This window comes from Cibotium barometz, chromosome 1 (assembly GCF_041138505.1).
Source record: "Cibotium barometz isolate CiBa-2024 chromosome 1, ASM4113850v1, whole genome shotgun sequence".
NCBI classification, from domain to species: Eukaryota; Viridiplantae; Streptophyta; class Polypodiopsida; order Cyatheales; family Cibotiaceae; genus Cibotium; species Cibotium barometz.
In genome coordinates, this window is record NC_141046.1 from 75,373,020 (window position 1) to 75,396,188 (window position 23,169).

At 48.7% G+C, this 23,169-nt stretch overlaps 1 protein-coding gene across 2 annotated transcripts in view; it reads right to left on the reverse strand.

The window, feature by feature from the left end:
* Window positions 1-1,252: 1,252 nt before the first annotated feature.
* LOC147642418 (proteinaceous RNase P 1, chloroplastic/mitochondrial-like) overlaps window positions 1,253-23,169 on the reverse strand; it is a 46,852-nt gene continuing 24,935 nt past the window's right edge. For both annotated transcript variants that reach the window (XM_086806300.1, XM_086806290.1), the window contains 2 exons: window positions 1,815-1,883; window positions 1,253-1,725 (listed from right to left, as the gene is read on the reverse strand). In XM_086806300.1, coding sequence (XP_086662426.1) covers window positions 1,363-1,725; window positions 1,815-1,883 — 432 coding nt within the window. In that variant the 3' untranslated portion in view covers window positions 1,253-1,362. The remainder of the gene's footprint in view (window positions 1,726-1,814; window positions 1,884-23,169) is intronic.

Genomic DNA, 23,169 nt, shown 5'->3' on the forward strand with positions numbered 1-23,169 from the left:
AGAGGCGTATTGGTAGAGAGGATAGAGAGATTGCACATAATGATGTTCTCATGTCGATGATCACAAGTAAACCATTGATGCCACATGAGATTTTACCTCTTCAGTTCAAGGCACGTGCATTGGTCGATGCTCTTTACTAGACCATCCTTTGACATCTATCATCATGTATACACACAGGATAAAGACCAAGTGTTCTTGCCAGGATGGCATTCTCAAATCACCAACTGGTTTGATTCACATGGTCTCCGAATGGATCACTTCCCTCCGTTGGAATATCCTAGATGCACCTCTTTTGGATCTCTTTCGAAACGAGATCAAATTCCATCATCACATGGGCTGGACAAGCTATCTCCATTCGAGCTTCCCACAAAGCCTCAATTTTACAAAGAGCATTTCTTGAGAGTCAGGAAAGATAGTGTATTGAGAAACCTGGCTATCTATACGCCATGAGGATTTCCATCATTGGCCGACTGAAGGTGTCCTCTCCCCACCTTCATATAGACACTGAGAAATGGAGGGCATACCTTTGAAGGCACAGTTATGCATACAATGTATCACCAAGGAGAGGAGATCGGGGAGCACCATCTATTGAGATGCCTGATTGCAAGATGCACGGAAGGTTTCATTGTCTGTGTGCAAATGAGGTTTTCACGACCCACCACCCTCCCCCACCCCAAACACACGTGGTTTCCTAAGATATATGGATGTGCAACAACGAGTTGAAAAGTTGCAATGGGTTGCATTTGTCTTCCCACCACATCCTGGCTTAAGGACGGATTAATAGATCCATTAGAAAAAAACTCAACTAGCTTTTTTCCCCAACGCGTATACACCAAAGACACCTAATACATGGCATGTCAGAAATCGGCCCAGTCATAAACCAGTTTCAAATTCAAACAAAAATGTCCAAGTTCGGGGAATATGTGAATTCATTGGAGCATTAGAACTTCATACTTCAATTCTCTCTCTCAATGAAGCGGAGATTAGCTGCTCCGCACAGAGTTGTCCAATGGTTGGGCAAGGTTTAAGAAAAACTACTCAACATTTTGCTGTAGTTCAGGCCATTTTAGTAAATGATGTGAATGCATTGGAGTATTAGAGCTTCATACTTCAATCCTCTCTCTCTCTCTCTCTCTCTCTCTCAATGACGTCGAGATTAGCTCCTCCGCACAGAGGTGTCCAACGGTTAGGCAAGGTTCGAAAAAAACTACTCAAAATTGCTGTATATCTTCACCCTCAGAGAGACAATGACTCAATTTGAACACTCCTCCTGAGACTTACGATGAGTGAGAGGCAATCACGCCTCTATTACAACTATTCATAATCAACTAAATCTAGTAATCAATCTAAGAAAATGAATCATTATATTTGAAAAGAAATCGGAGAATCTGCGAGTCTCTCTGCTGCCTCCAGTTTCAAGAATGTTTCAGAAACCGTTGGTGACTCGTTCTGCTGTACCATGCTTTGGAGACAGGTCAAACTTGCAGGAGATATGGAAGCTGCACTACACACGCTTGCTTCTCTCCCAGAAGGTGATACCGGATCGGATTCACCACGGTCTGCATTCAGGAGCTTGCTCTTCACGAACTCTCTTTCTAATAATGCAGTTTCCAGTTCGGAATGTGATCTGTCCATGTAAGACCTTGTCACACACAACCACTCTCGTGGAGATTCAATGTCATCGCCCCCAGTTTGGGGTATATGCCAGCAGCCATTTTGAGACTCCTGCACAACAGCCTCTAATTTTAGTTTATACCTTGGCAAAATCTGAGGAAGTTGAACTAAAAATAGATAACCCTGAGCCTTGGCTGTACCTGAATTACAGTTGAGTATGGAGGCGGCATGAACAGCTCCAATCCGTTTGTTGAGAATGTAAACCGGACCTGGGTGATAAATCCACAAACAAAGGTGGTAAAGTGCCTCTGAAAACCAGAGTCACAACCCAGGGATACACCTGACTACTTAACAGCTAACAAACGATTTTTAAGAGAGACCATCAGCCCTTAGGCATATAAAGATAGGTCTGAACCACCTAACATACACAATGCCTACCTTTTTATATTGACAAATAAATCAGAAACTAAAGAAGTGCCCTTGATTTGAGAAGCCCATCCCTAGAAGAGATATCTTAAAAAGACAATAAAGGCTATATTAAGACAATCATTGCCTTACATTCTCCAATGAGCATGCAATGTTATCTTACATTGTGTTGCAGCTAATGCAAAGCCACATAATAAAAATAGCTAATCAAGGCACCTTTCTGCTAACATTAAACTACTGCTTCTACAAACAACAAACAGGATTGGCCAAAAAAGCCTAACACCTATAGTCAAGCCCACCCGTCTCCAAAACCAGAAAGAATCAGCAGGGGCAGCCATTTATGTAGAAACAGTGAATGCTGCCAACAGCCAATTACACTTGGAATTTTAAAAACAATGCAAAAATGGGCAAGCAGCCAATTCTCCATGTCTCAGCTTAAGTACTGTCATAAAGTGACCTTGCTGTATTTGGTCTGAAAAAAGGATGATGATATAAGTTTCAATAGATATTTATTTACACAGAACAGCATGAACATGAAGAATCTATAACCTTCAAACATGATTTGAAACTTGAATGTTGAAAAGATTCTCTTGCTGAAAATTGACCTCTCTCTATACCTTAACTAGTACCTTTGTCAGATAGCAAAGAGAAACCTGCTCATAAACTGTCACATGCACTAATGGAATAGAAAGAAGATAAGGAGCAAGGGAAATCTGCATCAATTCAGACAATAGAAAGTGGTGCAAATGGATGAGAAACGTGCTAGAAAAGAGCCTCCATCCAAGTATATCGTCAGGCTGACAGATACAGCCCTAAAACTCATTTTGAGGGGGGGAGAAACCGGAAAAGGGGAACCCAACTGCAATTAGTCACGAAACTCAAATTTCCCTACTAAATTCAGTTTGAGGTGGGAAAACCGAAAAGGGACACACAATCCACTATAGCCATTTCTAGATCCATGTTTTCAACAGTACATTCCCACACAAAAGCACACCAGCAAATACATTTAAATTAAAGCATTCTCACAGTCTATATGGTCCAGCATATACACATAACCGGTGGCTCACCTCCCAAACATAGCTCCCACAAAGCACCCTTGAGCCATGATGCTAGGCAAACACTCTGACCATGCTCTACACAAGGACTATGGTGTGTCCCATACCACGGTAGCCCGGGATCCGATAGTAGAGTAAAAGCTCTTTTATCAATGACTACTGGCTTTCACACCATCCCGTGCCCACAAGTTTCACTTATATTCTATGGCATCGCAACACTAGGGCTGCCTTAAGCATAAAACTAGCCTCAAGTATACATGCAAGCCATTGTGACCCATGGGGCCATAACATGAAGGCTGATGGCTGAGAGGTGGTTGGGTCCACTAGTGATGGGGGAAGGCTAGGAAATCTCTACGATTTAACCTAATTAATAGAGGATTAAGCAAAGCTCACACTAATCAGCCAAGTAGTCCTAATCAAAGTGAGAATGCTCAATGCACACCAAATTATTGATTAAATCTCTTACACAAGCTGAGGCCAAGTATAACATTTATAGCCAAGACAACGTATCTTGACATCATTGCTTACAACACATATTTGACCTCATCCCCTACATCACTCAATCTTCTCTATCCTAACACTCTATCCAACTCACCCAATCACTCACAAACCATTCAAGCTTGCACGTACTCTTTGGTGCACGCACACGCACGCACTCAAACCCACTCCTACTGGAGCTTATTTTCAACACCCTCCCATAAGCGACATAGGGGACACACAAGGTCCTTCCCACAATCTTAAAAGTGGTGAATGCTCATGCCACCCTCCTAGAACAGTAAACCCTTTCCACTCAAGAAACAGTGCCCAATTTCAACTATAAACTCTTGTCACACCATCCTAGGTGAGTGACATGCCCTCTTGTTGTGCCTCCATGACATCAGACACTAAAGATACTCCAACTAGCGTATCCTCCCAAGACGAGGACAAATGTGATGACATGTTTTTCTATGGTGCCTCCATGACATCAGACGCTAAAGATACTCCACCCAATGCAAACGGCAAGTGAGAAAAGTCCTCCTAAATGCCCGCAGAAACTAAAGCAACCACCACTGAAGCAAAAGGTTCTCCACTGAGTGCAAACGGCAACTATGAAGACTCTCCCTCAGAGACCTGGGTAAAAACTTCCTTTGATTGTACTTCTGGCATGATGCAATGAAACACCTTGGGTGTGCTCTCGACCTAAGAAATGAAAAAAGCTGAAACATGCACACATGCATCTCTGATGAAAACACGGATCCTCCCATTTCCCAAGAGGTCACCCATCCCAGTTGTGTTCATGCGCAAGGGCGCTTAACTGAGGTGTTCCACAAATTGATCCAGCCATCCAGACCCCAAAACCTTAAGGTATTAGGTGACCTCCGGTTATCCAATTTGTAGAAACCTCAACTTGCCAAGATTCAAACCTAGTCTCACCACGTGAGTTGTGTTTCTCTCTAGAAGTGTGGATTGCATCTCCAACGCCCCCCCTCAAGCCACACTTTGGTTGAGGTCTTAGCTTCCAACATCACAACCTCGGCTCTGATACCATGTTGAAAACATGGATCCTCCCACTTCCCGGGAGGTCACCCATCCCAATTGTGTTCCTGCGCAAGCGCGCTTAACTGAGGTGTTCCACAAATTGGTCTAGCCATCCCAACCCCAAAACCTTAAGGAAATAGATGACCTCCGGTTATCCAATTTGTAGAAACCTCAACTTGCCAAGATTCAAACCCAGTCTCACCACGTGAGCTGGTTCTCTCTAGAGGTGTAGATTGCATCTCCAACAATCTCCTTCACACTCATCCTCCATTTCTGAAGAAGCTGCCTCCTTAGACTATTGCTCCGATTCTGAAGAAGCCTCTTCCTCAAATTGCTTCTCTTAGGTCTTCGGACAATCCTTCGAGATGTGCTTGGTGGAGTCAGAATAAAAGCATTGTCCAACGACCATCTTGGCGTAACGCTCTTCAGGGATGAGGTGAGTCATGGATGGTGGAGTCACAATAAAAGCATTGTCCAGCAACCATCGTGGCGCGACGCTCTTCAAGGATGAGGCGAGTCATGGAGACTCCCCCACTTGGCTTGTCCTTACTATCCTTTGCCTTGGACTGGCGACCCTTGTCTTTGCCTTTCTGTTGCCCCTATAGTTGAGTTCCATAATTGGAACTCTCCCTCGCCTCAAAGATCATGGGACCTGCAACAACATTTGCTTGCGAAGACGGTTTCAAACAATCCACAAATCATGTTGGAAACATGGCCAGGTCCAAGAGGAAGTGTGAGAGTGGAAGGAGAGGTGGAGAGATCAAGCCATGGTGTGTGGAAGCATAGACATGGATATAAGAGAGAGAGAGAGAGAGAGAGAGAGAGAGAGAGAGATGCAATGGACACAAGGAAGCAAGATTGCAAGAAGTCAATGATACTCATTACTTTGGCAAGTATGAAATACAACCCAAGACTTTGCTTTTATAGGCACTAGGGTGCCCTTATCTTTAATCTCTTAATAAGAGGTGGTTGACACCTTAATAACCTTTCACACCACTAAGACTTGATTATTCCAACACCTCTCCTCAGAGTGAAGGTGGTGAGACCTAGATGCAAAAGAAGCAACCAGCCTCCAACTCCATCACATCAATGCAGAGAAGTAAACTAGCCATGTTCTCCCTTAATAACCTTATGACCATAGTTTTTTCAAACGTCAATCAAACGTCAAACGCGAACGAGTATGAAAGTATGATACGAGTTTGATTCAAACCCTTGACCTGAATCAAACGCAACCCTAATTTTTTAGCATTTTTTAAACAAATCCATATTTACTTGAACATTAAAACATCATAACATGAAGCACCTCAAAACCATAGTTGCATTCAAACGCGTTTGATACGCGAAGCAAACGTTTACAAACGTTTGAAAAAAATTTCAAACGTGGACTTTTTTGGGGGTTTTTTTTAACGCTTCGTCGCCCATCGCATCTCTTGCGCCCCCGCCCACCGTCTCTCTCTATTTCGCCCCGCCCATCGTGTCAAGGGAGTCGAGCGTATCTCTCTTGCAAGTTGCGCCCACTCTCTCTCGAGTGACGAATCTGCCCGCCCATCGTGTCTTGAGTCTAGACTCTCTCGAGTCTCTCTCTTGCTCGACTATGCAGGCACAGCAGGTTGAGGCAGCCCTGCACAGTGCACACAGCCGGGCAGCCCATCTCTCTCTCTTGCGTGATTGTGCAGGCACAGCAGGCTGAGGCAGCCCTGCACAGTGCACACAGCCCATCTCTCTCTCTTGCGTGACTGTGCAGGCACAGCAGGCTGAGTCAGCCCTGCACACAGTGCACACAGCCCATCGATTCTCGAGCAGCAGTCTTTCTCTACTGAAATTTGAAGGCCCAGCACTGCCACTCGCCAGCAAGCAGCAGCAAGCACCTTCCACTGGTGGGACTCAGCAGGTGGGAGTCGGGACTCGGGACGAATATACAGGTAAGTTGGTAACAGGGTTTTAACTTGTGCAAATGGGACGAAAGCGCAAAGCTGAATGGGAGCATGTGTCCATTTTGAAAACAACTGAAAAAGGCCAGACTACATGTAGATGCAAATATTGTGGGCACACTTGGGATGGTGGTCCATCGCGAATAAGGGCACATATTCTTGGTTTATCAGGTCATGGTGTGGGAAAATGTAATGCTGCACCCCAAAATGTAAAAGATGTATGTCGCAGATTGCATGTGGGTGGAGTGCAAGACTCCATGGCAAACATTGATGCATGCGTATCTGATTTGGGAGAGGCTTCTCATGGTAGTGTCGATGTACATGCATCAAATGTTGCAAGTGGTATTGGGCCTTCTAGCTCTCAACAGCACGTGAGCAGAAAGAAGGTGTCAAAGACACAGGGTGCTCTAGCTAAAGCTTGGGATGTACAAGCACGAAAAGAGGCAAACATTGCTCTTCGTCGCTTCTTCTATGCGGAAGATGTTCCTTTTTGGAAAGTTAGAAGCCCATATTTTCTTGACATGGTGAAGGCAATTGGGCAAGTTGGGCCAAGCTATAAGCCTCCCTCATATAACAGCTTGCGTACAAAAGAGCTTGTGGATGAAGTCAAATGCGTTGATCGTGACTTGCTAGACATTAGAGAAAAGTGGAAGAGATATGGATGCAGCATTGTTTGTGATGGATGGTCAGATGCAAGGCGCAGGCCAATTATCAATGTAATGGCTACATCCATATATGGGTCTGTTTTCATAAAAGCAGTTGATACAAGTGGGGAGTTCAAATCTGGCGAGTATATTTTTGGCATCTTGAAAGATGTAATCCTTGATATTGGCCCCGATTATGTAGTGCAGGTGTGTATGGATAATGCCTCAAATTGTTTGCGGGCTGGTGATTTGATCGAGCAAGAGTGGCCTAACATCTTCTTCACTAGATGCACTTGTCATTGTTTGGATCTATTGTTGGAAGATATTGGCAAGCTTCAATGGATTGCTCCTATTTTGGCTCAAGCAAATCTAATTGTGACATTTGTTACACGGAAGCACACAATCTTGGCTTTGTATCGTCAATTTAGTAAAAAGGAATTATTGAAGCCATCGATGACGCGCTTTGCTTACTCTTTTATAATGCTGGTGAATTTATTGGATGACAGATGCTACAATGGGTTATCTCGTATGGTTGTTAGTGAAGCTTGGACAAGGAAAAAGGTCTCACGTACCGTGAAAGGCTTGGATGTGGCTAACATTATATTGGGTGCAAGCTTTTGGCAGGAGGCTAAAGTGATTGTGAAAATTTGTGCACCTATTTTAAAGATCCTTCGTCTTGCAGATAGAGAAGGCGCCACCATGGGTCTCATGTATGAGATGACAGATCGCATGGTTGAGAAGCTGCAGGTTGTAGGAGGAGTGGATGCAAATAAACTGCAAGACATTAAGAATCTTAGTGTGGATAGGTGGGATATGATGCATTCACCTTTACATGCTGCAGCCTATGTTTTGCATCCTATTTGGAGAGCTAAGAATCCTGGTGGTGATTCTTAGGGTTGCGTTTGATTCAGGTCAAGGGTTTGAATCAAACTCGTATCATACTTTCATACTCGTTCGCGTTTGACGTTTGATTGACGTTTGAAAAAACTATGCTCAAAACTAGCAATTGAATTGAAGCAAATGAAAATTGAAAATTGAAATGCGCATTGTGCACTGCGCAAAGTTCAAACTGCAGTGTAGACTCTAGAGTGACTAGTGTAGAGTCTAGACTCTAGAGAACAAAAGCCAGCTGATACAAAATGATAAAGAATCACCACCAGGATTCTTAGCTCTCCAAATAGGATGCAAAACATAGGCTGCAGCATGTAAAGGTGAATGCATCATATCCCACCTATCCACACTAAGATTCTTAATGTCTTGCAGTTTATTTGCATCCACTCCTCCTACAACCTGCAGCTTCTCAACCATGCGATCTGTCATCTCATACATGAGACCCATGGTGGCGCCTTCTCTATCTGCAAGACGAAGGATCTTTAAAATAGGTGCACAAATTTTCACAATCACTTTAGCCTCCTGCCAAAAGCTTGCACCCAATATAATGTTAGCCACATCCAAGCCTTTCACGGTATGTGAGACCTTTTTCCTTGTCCAAGCTTCACTAACAACCATACGACGCAACCCATTGTAGCATCTGTCATCCAATAAATTCACCAGCATTATAAAAGAGTAAGCAAAGCGCGTCATCGATGGCTTCAATAATTCCTTTTTACTAAATTGACGATACAAAGCCAAGATTGTGTGCTTCCGTGTAACAAATGTCACAATTAGATTTGCTTGAGCCAAAATAGGAGCAATCCATTGAAGCTTGCCAATATCTTCCAACAATAGATCCAAACAATGACAAGTGCATCTAGTGAAGAAGATGTTAGGCCACTCTTGCTCGATCAAATCACCAGCCCGCAAACAATTTGAGGCATTATCCATACACACCTGCACTACATAATCGGGGCCAATATCAAGGATTACATCTTTCAAGATGCCAAAAATATACTCGCCAGATTTGAACTCCCCACTTGTATCAACTGCTTTTATGAAAACAGACCCATATATGGATGTAGCCATTACATTGATAATTGGCCTGCGCCTTGCATCTGACCATCCATCACAAACAATGCTGCATCCATATCTCTTCCACTTTTCTCTAATGTCTAGCAAGTCACGATCAACGCATTTGACTTCATCCACAAGCTCTTTTGTACGCAAGCTGTTATATGAGGGAGGCTTATAGCTTGGCCCAACTTGCCCAATTGCCTTCACCATGTCAAGAAAATATGGGCTTCTAACTTTCCAAAAAGGAACATCTTCCGCATAGAAGAAGCGACGAAGAGCAATGTTTGCCTCTTTTCGTGCTTGTACATCCCAAGCTTTAGCTAGAGCACCCTGTGTCTTTGACACCTTCTTTCTGCTCACGTGCTGTTGAGAGCTAGAAGGCCCAATACCACTTGCAACATTTGATGCATGTACATCGACACTACCATGAGAAGCCTCTCCCAAATCAGATACGCATGCATCAATGTTTGCCATGGAGTCTTGCACTCCACCCACATGCAATCTGCGACATACATCTTTTACATTTTGGGGTGCAGCATTACATTTTCCCACACCATGACCTGATAAACCAAGAATATGTGCCCTTATTCGCGATGGACCACCATCCCAAGTGTGCCCACAATATTTGCATCTACATGTAGTCTGGCCTTTTTCAGTTGTTTTCAAAATGGACACATGCTCCCATTCAGCTTTGCGCTTTCGTCCCATTTGCACAAGTTAAAACCCTGTTACCAACTTACCTGTATATTCGTCCCGAGTCCCGACTCCCACCTGCTGAGTCCCACCAGTGGAAGGTGCTTGCTGCTGCTTGCTGGCGAGTGGCAGTGCTGGGCCTTCAAATTTCAGTAGAGAAAGACTGCTGCTCGAGAATCGATGGGCTGTGTGCACTGTGTGCAGGGCTGACTCAGCCTGCTGTGCCTGCACAGTCACGCAAGAGAGAGAGATGGGCTGTGTGCACTGTGCAGGGCTGCCTCAGCCTGCTGTGCCTGCACAATCACGCAAGAGAGAGAGATGGGCTGCCCGGCTGTGTGCACTGTGCAGGGCTGCCTCAACCTGCTGTGCCTGCACAGTCGAGCAAGAGAGAGACTCGAGAGAGTCTAGACTCAAGACACGATGGGCGGGCAGATTCGTCACTCGAGAGAGAGTGGGCGCAACTTGCAAGAGAGATACGCTCGACTCCCTTGACACGATGGGCGGGGCGAAATAGAGAGAGACGGTGGGCGGGGGCGCAAGAGATGCGATGGGCGACGAAGCGTTAAAAAAAACCCCCAAAAAAGTCCACGTTTGAAATTTTTTTCAAACGTTTTTTTTTTCAAACGTTTGTAAACGTTTGCTTCGCGTATCAAACGCGTTTGAATGCAACTATGCTTATGACTGAAGCATGGTGACGGAATGGAGCCTAGTTTTGATACCATGTTGGAAACGTGGCCAGTTCCAAGAGGAAAAGTGAGCGAGAGTGGAAGGAGAGGTGGAGAGGTCAAGCCATGGTGTGTGGAAGCATAGGCATGGATATGGAAAAGAGAGAGAGAGAGAGAGAGAGAGAGAGAGAGAGAGAGAGATGCAATAGACACAAGGAAGCAAGATTGCAAGAACTCAAGTGATACTCATTACTTTGGCAAGTATATTTAGGCCTTAGCCTATTCTTGCACACAAAAAACTTTTTGAAAACGTAATATTTCAATGTAAAAGACAATACAATGCTAGAAAACATCACCCATATTCATCAATAATCAATGATCAAACATCATATAGATTCCAATCTCAAGCATCCATAGGCAACCAAGAATCTTATACTTCAAACATCCTAATATAAATAGATAATGATGACTAAAACAAAGTTTCACTAGTAATGAAATCCAGATAATCTCAAAAAAGTACATACTACATGGCTATACTATATAGCTAAACGACTAGTGTAACATGCAGCGGAAGTATTCTTGATTTGAGGATCCTGTCACACAAATGCTCACACCGTCTTCTGTATCCTGAGTTTCGCGAGTTTAGCAATCCACTTTAAGACTTCAAACTTTAAGAGATTTGAGAGAGAGAAAGAGAAAGAGAAAGAGAAAACTATATTAACGTCCTTTAGAGGCCACATCTGACCTATAGGACTAATCAGATACATCCATGTGATTACATTCCACTTCGGGGGCAACAAAATGAAAATAGAGATAAAACTAAAAATAGTTCAAATTCCCTACATGACCGTAGGAGAATCCTAGATAACATGAAGGATTTCTCTAGCAGCTACTCTTCATTACTACCATGTTTGGTTGTCCTGAAATCTGCAATAACAACTCTACTTCTACGGTAGACTGCCCATTTTCCTTGTTTCCTTGCTTCGTATACTTTATTGAGTTCTTGTTTCCTGTTTTTTAGTTGTGTGGCTATGAGTTCATCCGCCATCCACACCTTCGTTCCCTTAAGTGACCTTGTTTGCTTCATGACTTTAATTTTGTCTTTCATATCTGCGTACCTCAAAACCACATGTTTTCCTTTGATTGCCACTGAGGGATCTCCAATGTCGATGAAAGGGATAGCTCTGCACATCTTTCTTTGAAGAATCTCGCATTCCGGGACATAAGTATCATTCGCAATCTCCTCGTCCTCCAATACCTCCACTTGTTCCCAACCCTCTGACAAACCACCCACCCTAATTTCTTTTGCAATCCATTGCTGCTCGTTCTCTTCATTAATCTATGATATTACTTCTTTAATGAGAATTTCTTTAGGCTGTGGATCAAGTAAATTTACCTGTGTGATTTTCTCCCTGTTTTCTTTTTCGTGTTGTTGTTCCTTAATCTGTTTCTCCAGGGTTGAAAGATGTTGTTTTGTCTGATGTAGTTCATTTTGCAAGGCTGAATTTGTTTGCTGAAGATGTTGAATCATGCCCAGGAGGTACCGCTCCCATGGTGATGGTTTTTCATTGGGTTTGGTAGGAGGGGAGATAAGGGTTTCGGAGAAGGTTTTCTTGCTGGCCATGTCAAACTGCTGGACTGTTTGAGAGGTTGCTCTTCACGAACCCCACCCCCATGAGGTGCAAGCCCTTACCTGCTTGGAGGTGGGTTACAACCCTACCCTACAACTAAGGTGCGCAGGTGGGCAATAGGTGCACAGGTGCGTATGTGAGTAGCAGGAGAGATGGGCAACGGGAAAGAGAGAGAGAGAGAGGGAGAGTTATGTTGCTGCCTTGAGGGCCTGAGCAAGGGCGGGTGGGGATAGGGGGAGCGCACAGAGAAGCGAAGAGAGAGAGAGAGAGAGAGAGAGAGAGAGAGAGAGAGAGAGAGAGAGACGGGCGCACAGAGAGAGGGCGGGTGGGAAAGGGGGGCGCACAGAGAAGCGAAGAGAGGGAGAGAGAGAGAGAGAGAGAGAGAGAGAGAGAGGGCGGGTGGGGATACGGGGGCGCAGAGAGAAGCGAAGCGAAGAGATAGAGGGGGGCGCACAGAGAAGCGAAGAGAGGGAGAGAGAGAGAGAGAGAGAGAGAGAGAGAGAGAGAGAGACGGGCGCAGAGAGAGGGGGCGGGTGGGAAAGGGGGGCGCAACGAAGAGAGGGAGAGAGAGAGAGAGAGACTGTACACCGTATGGGGTCTTGGATTACCCAGTGAAGGGCCCCCTATCCCATTGCCGGAATAGTATTTGCTTTATTACTTTGAAGAGACTGACGGTGGACTGACGATAAGCCAAACACGATCTCTGAGGACCAAGTGTCGGTCTGAACTGTACACGGCTGTAGAAGCAACAATGATGACCAATCTCGAGCCTATGCACTCAAAACGATGCATATGAGAGCGTTGAAAACTGTATGGATGCAGAAAATGCAAGGGAAACTGAATGCTGAATGCTGTAGATGCTATGTTTTACTGCATAGAGGCTGAATTGCTCAAGCATTGATGCTCCTATAAGCTGATGAGGAAAACGCTGAGGTATGAGGTGCTGAATTCTGCAATCGCTTTATGCTCCTTGTGCTGAAGGCTCCAAGCGATGAGGTCTTCAATGCTGATTATGATATGAATGAATAAATGGATGATATGCTGAGCTATTTATATGGACATGGGGTGTTGGTCGGCTGGCTACAGGGCTAGCCGACTGCAGTTGTCCAAGGAAAATATATAAATGATGTAAAAAATGCCCAATAAATGCTGAAAAATATGGAATCTTCTTTGTATAACAGGGTATCACCCATGAAACGGATCTCCTTGGAAGTGCAGATGCGAGTTATGAACCCTGCAAAGTCTTCGACGATGCGGGAACACAATAACAAGCTGCAGGCCCTTCAGCAGGAAGTCCTACAAGCTGGGAAAGAGATATCATCTGAAGACATGGCCATCATTTTGCTGTCCCACTTGCCTGCTCAATATTCTGCTTTCTATTCCTCGTTGATTATTACGAGTGGCAGGCTCAGCACCATTACTTGGGAGGAGCTTGTGCCAATGCTATGGTCTTGGACCAGGAGGAACGTTTCACGAACCCTCCTCACATCGGAGGTTCGGAGGCCTTAACTGCCCAACGGTCGAAAGGCCGGAATAACAACAAGGGCAAAGGGAAGGCTTCACCGGAGAAGTCTTCTGAGAAGAAACCTGATTCAGAACGAGAGAAGCTGAAGGCCGAAAGATCATGTAATGATTGTGGCGAGAAAGGCCACTATTGGAGGAAGTGCCCTAAGCGGACAGGGAAGAGTGCTGATTCCTCAGCCTCAGCTGCAAAGACTCCGGCATTTGTGCACTTAGAGATGGTGGACTCCGATGCTTCATCATCTTCGAGCGAGGAGGCAGTTAGCTTCACCACGAAGGATACCCGGGAATGGATTCTTGACAGTGGTGCTTCCAGGCACATGACTCCATCCCGTGACTTCTTTCTGGATCTGAAACGGCAGTCAGGTCGCATCTTTATCGGCGATAACTCCACTATTCCGATACATAGTGAGGGCCGGATGGAGATTATTCCCGACGGCAAGGGGGGCAAGCATGCTTCCCGTGTTCTTTATGTCCCTGCTCTGGGTTTTCATCTTCTGTCAATGCATGAAGTATGCAAGACTGGCTTTCGGGTGGAATTTGAGGAGCATTCAGTTGCTCTACGGGACCGAGAGACTGGCCAGGTTGTTTGGGAAGGCGGTGTGGAGAATGGTATCTACAAGCTCTCTGCACTCTCCTCATTGACAGATTCTCAGATTGGCGATTTGTGGCACTTTCGTTTTGGCCACTTAAATGTGGATGCATTGAGGCGAGCTTTTCGAGACCAGATAGTGGTTGGCTTGCCAGATGTTGGTAGTAGGCAAGGGCACTGCAGTTCTTGCATACGTGGTAAGCAGCACAGGGAATCCTTTCCGAAGCAGGCTTTCAGGCGGGCTTCGAAACCATTGGAGTTGATTCATACTGACTTGTGTGGATCTCAGCAGACACCATCTTTGGGAGGATCTCTTTACTTTATGCTGCTTGTTGATGATTGTACCAGATTCACATGGGTCTACTTTCTTTCCCAGAAGGACCAAGCTTTTGCTCGGTTCGAGGATTGGCACGTGATGGTGAAGAAAGAGTCTGGATTTCAGGTCAAGACTCTCAGGGCTGATAAAGGAGGTGAATTCTCCTCGACTGTATTTCTCAGGCTTTGTGCAGATCATGGCATCAAAAGGGAACTGGCCAATACTGGATCCCCTTCGGAGGATGGAGTTGTTGAATGCAAGAACAGGACTGTGGTGGAGATGGCGAGGACCATGCTGGAGCATCGTGATCTTCCTCATCCGCTTTGGGGAGAGGCTGTGGCAACGGCTGTCCATACCCTCAACCGATCTCCGACGACTTCAGTACCCCATATGACTCCATTTGAGGCATACTTTGGTAGGAAACCTAATGTCTCACACTTCCGTGTCTTTGGGAGTGACGCATATGTACATATTCCGAAGAAGCAGAGGGGGAAGCTTGACTCCAAGTCCCGCAAGCTTGTATTTGTGGGGTATAACTCTCTTTCCAAGGGATACAGGTTGTATGATCCAGACAGGAACGAGATTGTTGTCAGCTGGGATGTGGTCTTTGACGAGCATGTTCCACTGTCGAGGAGCCGCCACTTCTTGGAGATCCAGAGGAGTCTGATGATGATTCCCATACCATCATTCCAGTTGATCAGCCTCAGTCAGTACAGGAGGTTGAGCCCGCAGCTAGAGTAGAGCCCCCGCGACCACAGGAGGCTCCACGATCTGTTCGAGTACCTAGGTGGTTGTTGGACACCCTTCGGGAGTAAGGTGTCACGGAGCTACCCTCCGAGTGGACCACAGAGGACGGCCCTCAAAGATCACATAGAGTCCGAGATAAAAGCAACACAGCAGAGCTTCTTCAGGTGAACTATGCTTTGATGTCTCGTATCATGCGGGACAAAGAGCCCACTTCCGTAAAGGAAGCCCTTTCACAGGATACTTGGAGGAAAGCCATGCAGGTGGAACTTGATGCCATCGAGAAGAACAACACTTGGGAGTTGGTACCGAGTCCATCGAAGCGGTCAGTCATTGGTGTCAAATGGGTCTTTAAGACCAAATATGCGTCTGATGGGTCGGTGGACAAACACAAAGCCAGACTTGTGGCTAAAGATTATGCTCAGCAGCCAGGCATCGACTACGAGGATACCTTTGCACCGACAGCGCGGATGTCCACGATTCAGACCGTTCTTGCCCTTGCTTCTTCTCAGAGGTGGCCCGTGTATCAAATGGATGTAAAATCTGCGTTCCTTAATGGTGACCTGCAGGAGGAGGTGTATGTTGAGCAGCCTCCAGGCTTTATTGTTCCACGATCTGAAGGGATGGTTTACAGGTTACGTAAGGCCTTGTATGGTCTTAAGCAGGCTCCCAGGGCTTATATGCTTGGTCCGGGCATGGAAGACCGGGTTCCGAGCAATAGCTATACAACTCTGGTTATCGCACTGGATGACTATGGGCTCCTTCTTTTTTTTTCCGAGAAAAGATCCTTTCATTAGTTATGTAAAAAACGCCCGTAGGGCTACAAAAGAGATCTCTCCTGCTCCTAAAAGAGGGAAGAGCAGTGAATACATCATGGCAGCCCGGGAGACTCTCCCTAGGTGCTGCAAAATACAAGCATCAGTCTAAAGAACTGAGCGGCTAAATCATACAATAGGGGGGGGGGAAGAGCCAAACAGGTGGCCTGTAGTGCCAACGGGGGGATCCCGTGTGTAGGGTGTAGAACGGGCCGCAGCGCCAAGTGGTGTGGAAGGCCTGGCGCCGTAAGATCGCCTCATCCACCGGATGCGGTCGTACTGTCCTCGCAGGGTGTGGATCAACTCCTGCCAAATCCCCCGAACAGTCTCTGCTGGTGGCTCTAATCTCCCCTCAAAGGCCGAAAAGCACCGGGCCCTCCAGGTGAACCAGATGGTGAGGCTGCTGAGGAGCTCCCATCGTAAATCCCTCTCCTGTGTCCAGCTGGCGGACGAGAAATCCGGTGCCGGAACCAGGCGAGGCTGGCCCCTAATAAATCTGATGGCCTGACTGCCCTGCTCCATCTCATAGCCCATAGCAGGCCCTGACGAAGTCGACCAAGCAGCGGCACCCCACGTAAACATACCCTCTGGAGAGAGGGGGGCCAGAATACGCAGCATCCGCAGCCAAATCTGCTGTGCCTGAGGGCAGTCCCAAAGGCAATGTCTCTGTGTCTCCATAGGGTGGCCGCATCGGACGCAGGCCGCCGGAAGACCGCTGTAAACAAGCCAAGTGCCGACTGCTGAGCCCCTGTGGGCGACCAGCCACTGAAAAGCCGAGATCCTGCGGGCCTGTCGACTAGCCCAGAGCCGAGCCCAGAAATCCTCCAAGAACTCCTGTGATAGTCCCTGCAATCGCCAATGCCCCGCTGCCGCTGGAGAAACCGTCCTCCTCGCCGTCAAAATATGCCGTCCCAGCCGAACAGTATACTGGAAAAAGGTGATCTCTGTGGCCTCAAGGGATGCATAAGGATCATGCCACTCGTACTCCCCGGGGTCCCACTGTAGCCGGGCCAAGGGGCGCGCTGCATATGCCCATATGCGCCAATCCGAGAGCACGTCAGCAGGGTCGGGGTCAATATGCCACTTCCGAGAAGCGGCAGCCACTACCCGAATCCTCTGAAAGGTGCACTCTGCAACCAAAGGCGACTCCACCTCCACTCTCTGGAGTCTGCCCTCATCCTGAATCTCATAATAGAGGCATCTGCCATCCTCAGTGCTAGCTCTGACAGCAATCAGGATCTCCAACTGTGTAAAGGCTCCCATCCACCGTGGGGCCACTAGCTCGAGAGGTGTGAACCACTCCTCTGTAAGTGCCTCCTGAATATCATCCCGCATAATCAACCCCCCTCTGAAGTGACTCAGCCTCTCCACCTGGGTCTCCTCTGGTAGACTGCAGAAAGCCTGCCAGTCTCCAAAACTACGAGCTGGGCCTGCCGCTAAAGGTCCCCAGGCTAGACGAGGCCGAGAACCCAGCATATGACCCTGCTCTGTACGAACCGCTGGGCTCCAGATGAGCGGCTGCCTGGCCCGCTCCTCAACACAAGAAGGAGGCCGCTGGGAGAGCCCCGGTCTCAGCAGCTCCCAAGCCCTCAGGATACTCAAAGCAAATCTGTCCTCCCATCCTCTACTGAGGCCTGTCCTCCTCATCTCTATGAAGATCCAGCGAATCTCTGGTGCCCAAGTACCCCCTGCAGGAGGCGCCCGAGCCTGCAGTCGCTGCAAGAGGAGCTCTTTCCAAGGCTCAGCGCCTGGAAGCAACCCCCGAACAATAAGCTTCCCCAATAAGGCTCTACTCTGATCGACTGGATCTATAATGCCCAAACCGCCCTGAGCCAGCGGAAGTGTAATAATTGCCCATGCAACCTTTGCCCGAGCTGGCTGACCGTCCCGCCCAGACCACAGAAAGTTCCTGATCAGCCTCTGTACCTGGCTGATGCAAGAGCTCGAGAAAATCCAGCAAGACGTAATGTACCACATAGTCGCTAACAGCACCTGATTTGCCACCACCACCCTCCCAGCCAAGGATAGTCGAGCTGTACTCCAATACAATAGCTTCTTCCGAATGCTCAGAAGAAGCGGGGCAATCTGCTGCTCAGGTGACAAATCAAGGCCAATCTGGCATCCCAAATACCGCACTGCTGTGCCTGGAGGAATCCATCTAAAACCGGGGTCCGGGCTCCATGCCGGAGTGGGAGCACTACTGATCCAAAAGGCCACTGTCTTGCGCCAATTGATCAATGCTCCCGAAGCTGCACTAAAAACCTGGAGCGACTGCTCTGCCCGAATAAGATTGGCCTCTTGGCCATGCAAAAATAAGCCCGTGTCGTCTGCAAACTCAGCATCAAGCAAATCCTCCCCCCGGACTGGGAGCTGAAGTCCTCTCAAACCAACCTCCTCTGCCGTCAAATACATACTCATAGCCTCCGCAAAGAAGAGAAAAAGGAAAGGGGCGAGAGGACACCCCTGACGGACTGATCTGGTCAGCTCAAAACTCGGCCCCCGACCTCCTGCAATCAGCACCTGGCTGCGAGCTGTGGAATACAAAGCTGCCACCCCTCTGATCCATCCTGGCTCAAAGCCCAGGCGTAGCATAGTGCCCTCTAAGAATCCCCAATCAACTCTATCGTATGCCTTCTCAAAATCGAGAAGCATCACGACCAAGTCCTCGCCAAGAAACCTAGCTCGGGCCGTCGCCTCCCAGAAAGTAAAGATGTTGTCAAGGATACTGCGCTCCTTGACAAATCCTGTCTGAGTAGCATGAATCAACTCCCCCAGGAAGGGCTGGATCCTCAAACTCAAGGCCTTTGCTAAGACCTTGTAGACAGTATTGAGGATCGTAATAGGCCTCCAATGCCGAATGTCATCCGATACTCCCTCCCCCTTGGGGATAAGATAGATCAAGCCCTCTGAAAAGCTCTGCGGCATCACCCCAGTATCCAAAACATGCTGAAAGCCCCTGCGGAGGCCTGGCCCCAAAAGGTCCCAATAGCGCATAAAAAAGGCCGGCGTCAGTCCGTCCTCCCCTGGGAAACTATGTCGCGGCAGGACCCTCAAGGCCTCAGCAAGCTCAATCTCTGACAGAGGCGCACCTAGAACTGTGCGCATATGGTCTGTAACCCTCCTTTGCACATGGGCCCACACAGTCTGTCTGCACACATCTCGATCCTCAGTGGCTGGCTCCGCTGAAAGCAGGTCACTATAAAAAGCAGTGGCAATGGCTCTGATCTCCCCGATCTCAGTAGCTATCGATCCATCCGGTCTACCAAGCTGGCGAACTCCTGCTCGCGCATGACGGGGTCCAGTGATCTCAAAAAACTCCCCAGTCACTCTATCACCAAGCTGCGTCCACTGAGAGGCCTGACGACGATAGTAAAACTCATGTCTCTGCTCCTCTACCTCTCTAACCTCCTGGCGTGCCTGGCTCAGCTGGGACGCCACCCACTCACATGCAGGCTGCTGCTCCTGAAGGCGCTGTAGCGAAGCAAGGCTGCGTCTCAGCCGTTGCTCTCGCTCGCGAATCTCTCCCAGTCGTGTCAAAGCTGCAGCGTGTAGAAAAGAGCTCAGATCAATGAGTCCCTGGGCACACTGGCCCGCTGCATCCTGGTCAGAGCACTGACTATCATGCCAGATCCTCTCAATGTCCTCAGCGAGACTGGGATCTGCAAGTACCCTCTCTGGGATCCTCAACTGCAAGCTGGGCTCCCGTGTCCCCTCCTCCAATGTCAATATAACTGGCGCATGATCTGAAAATGAGGTGCCAGCAAGAATGCCGACGGAGCCCCCTCGCTCCCCTAACCGATCGCCCACATAAAAGCGATCAATCCGAGATAGATTAGTCCCTCCCTGCCGGCGATCCGACCGAGAGAAACTAAGACTGTCCTGAGACCGGGAGAAAGCCCCATGCTGCCATGCATCAGTGATCCTCAGTGACATGCAAAACCGGTCCCAAGCTGCAAGCTCCGTGCCGTGCACTGTAACATGACTGCCTCCCACCCTATCTGCCGGGTCCTCAAGCATGTTGAAGTCTCCCCCAACACACCAATGTGCGGCCTCTGGCAATGCATCTGTAACCTGAGTCCAGAACTCTGCTCTGGCACTAGCATGATTGGGCGCATAGATGTTGAGCACACCCAATAGCTCATCATGCATCCTCAGAGTGACATACTGTGCTCTACCAGGCACAATGATCCCTCGATCCACAATGGCCTGCCGCCATACATCTGCAATAACCATGCATACTCCTCCCTGTCCACCCAAAGGACCAAACCCTGCAGACCAAAAAGTGTCCCATCTACCAGGCATCACCGAACCATATCTCCGGATCCTGCTCTCACCCAAATGGTGCTCCTGCATCATCAAAATGTCAATGCTGCCACCAACCAGGCATCTCTGAAGCTCCTGCCTCAAGCAACCTCGATAGCGTATAAAGTGTGCTCCGCCAAGGCCCTGTACATTCCATGAGATGATCCTCATGGATGCCCTGCTGAGGAGGATGCTGTCTCAGCCGTACGGCGGGCCTTCGCAAGCGGCTTGGATGGAGAGTAGTCCCCATCCGAACGGCTGCGAATCTGCCCACCCGGTCTACTGCAAGAATCCCGGATCAGGCGCCAGTGGCTGTGGCCCATGGCGACTGCCTCCTGCTCTGACAGAGAAACCTCGTGTATACTCACATATCCAGGGTCGCGTGCCAAGTCTGCCACTATGCGCACGACCAAATGCCGAATCCCTGAGGTATCCACACTCCCGGGATCCAAGAAGAAATGAGCCAACTCCCAAAGTCGGCCTATCACATCAGTCACCTCCAGATCGCTCATGTGGTGAGAAAACTCAACTGCTTGAGTCTTCAAAGTGCTGAGAGCGAGCTCTAGAGTCCACTCCCGATCACAAGGTCCACATAGAGGGAACGAGAAGGCCACCGCTGAGTCTAGTGCCTCCTCCCCGCGGGCCGAAGGTATCACTACATGAACTCGAATGGGTGCTGGCTCATGGGGGCCCTCTGCTCCAAAAAGCCGTGTAAAGGTATAATCAAAGGCCTCCGAGCGCTGTCTAATGCCAAGGCGACTCAGCCGACTGCGGATAGATGAAATCCGTGAGGCCCTAATCGGCATAGGTCTCCTCTGTGATGCTCGAGCGAGGTCAGTGCTCAGCGCTCTCCGGACTGCAGGTGAGTACCGAGCCCACCAATGCTCCGAGCCTGGAGAGGAGCGGAAGATACTCCCGGCGGAGACCAGGGAAACAAACTGTAATATGGAAGAGGCGCTCTCCCTGCTCCGCCGCTGCTGGGTCAAATCCATGCTGCCAAGGTCTGAAGAAAGCCCGAGCACCCCTGATGTCCAGAGGACTCATGGCAAGGACCTTGGCAACGCTCTGGGCGGCCTCGAACTCGATCTGATAATGGCCCCGGCCCAGGAGCTGAACATCTAGAATCTTGCCCACATCTGCAAGGAGGCGAGCCTGAAGAAGATCCCTGATCTCCCCTCTGCTGGGGCGAGTGCCGACTATACGGCAGATGGTGGAATGAGCCTGGAGGCGTTCCACCTCTGCAGTGAGGCTCGCTTCCTCTTCCGGCGAAAGAGAAAGCCTGATGGGGATGTCCTCGGGGGCGGGCGAGGGGGCTGCGGGTGAGTCCCTCTGAGGCGAGGCGGGAGGAGTCTCCATCAGAGTCTGAAGCTCAGGCGAAGGCGAGGCGAATGCGGAAAACCTACAAGAAGCGGGCTGCACCCAAAGAGGCGGAAGACGCGGAAAACCTACAAGAAGCGGGCTGCACCCAAAGAGGCGGAAGACCGGATGAAAATGAAGAAAAAAAAAAAACAAAACAAAACAAAACCCCCTGGGGGTGACCAGTAGCACGAAAGAGGAGGGAGAGGGGGAAAGCGAAGGAGAGGCCCTGGGGGGGGCGGCAAAAAAACAACGAAAGGGAGGGGAGGCGGGGCGCTGGCGCGAACAGGCGGAAAGGGGGCGAACAGGCGAACAGGCGAAGAGTGGGCGGAAAAACAAAAAGGCAGCTAGGCGGGGGGGGACGAAATGGGGAGGAGGCGCAGCAGCAGGCAGGCGGGGGGTGAAGATGCGAAACGGCGAGGAGAGGAAAGGGACGAAATAGCGAGGAGGGGGGAGGCGCAACAGCGAGGAGAGGGGAGCGAAGGCAGGCGGGGGGTGAAGAGGCGAAACGGCGGACAGATGGGGGGCGAACCGGCGACAGAGAAAAAAGGGGGGGACGTGCAAGCGCGCAATGCAGGGTGGAGGCGGGAGGCTTCAGCGAGCTCGTCAGATTTGCCCTAACTTTACAAACATCTTACAGGGCCACCTTGAAAATAGAGAAGTAGGGTCCTGAAAATAGAGAAGTAGGGTCCTGAAAATAGAGAAGTAGGGTCCGACTATGGGCTCCTTCTATGGAAACCCAATCTCGCCTAGTAGCCTCCGCAGCCACACAACCTCACAAGCAGCACCACAAGCAGCACGGTACTCTGCCTCTGTCGAAGAAAGGGCAATAGTTGGCTGCCTCTTGCTGCTCCAAGCTACTGCTCCTGAGCCGAGGGTAAAACTGTATCCTAAAGTAGATCTCCTCGTGTCCGGATCTCCTCCCCAATCTGAGTCACTCCAGCCTTGGAGCCTGACTCCATTCCCTCCTGTGTAAAAGAGTCTCAGATCCTTCGTACTCTGCAGATACCACAAGATCCGCAATCCTGCGTCCCAATGAGTCTTCAATGGCGTCTGCATAAAAGAGCTCAACAGCCCCACGGAGAAGCTCAAGTCCAATCTGGTGTTCAGCAACCAGATCAATGAACCAACCAACTTCCGGTACTGCGAGGCAAGGATCAGTAACTGTTAACTTTGTGTTCGGGTCCATCGGCGAAGTAATAGGCTTACAGTTCTCCATCCCAAAGGCCTACTGTTGAGAGACGAAAAACCCCCTCTGGGTCTGCCAGATCTCCAATCCCAAAAAGAAGTGGAGTAAGCCTAAGTCGGTCATCTCAAACTCCTTTGACAAGGCAGCCTTCGTCACTCTAATGTGCTCCACATGACCGCCGGTGAGGATGAGATCATCCACATAAAG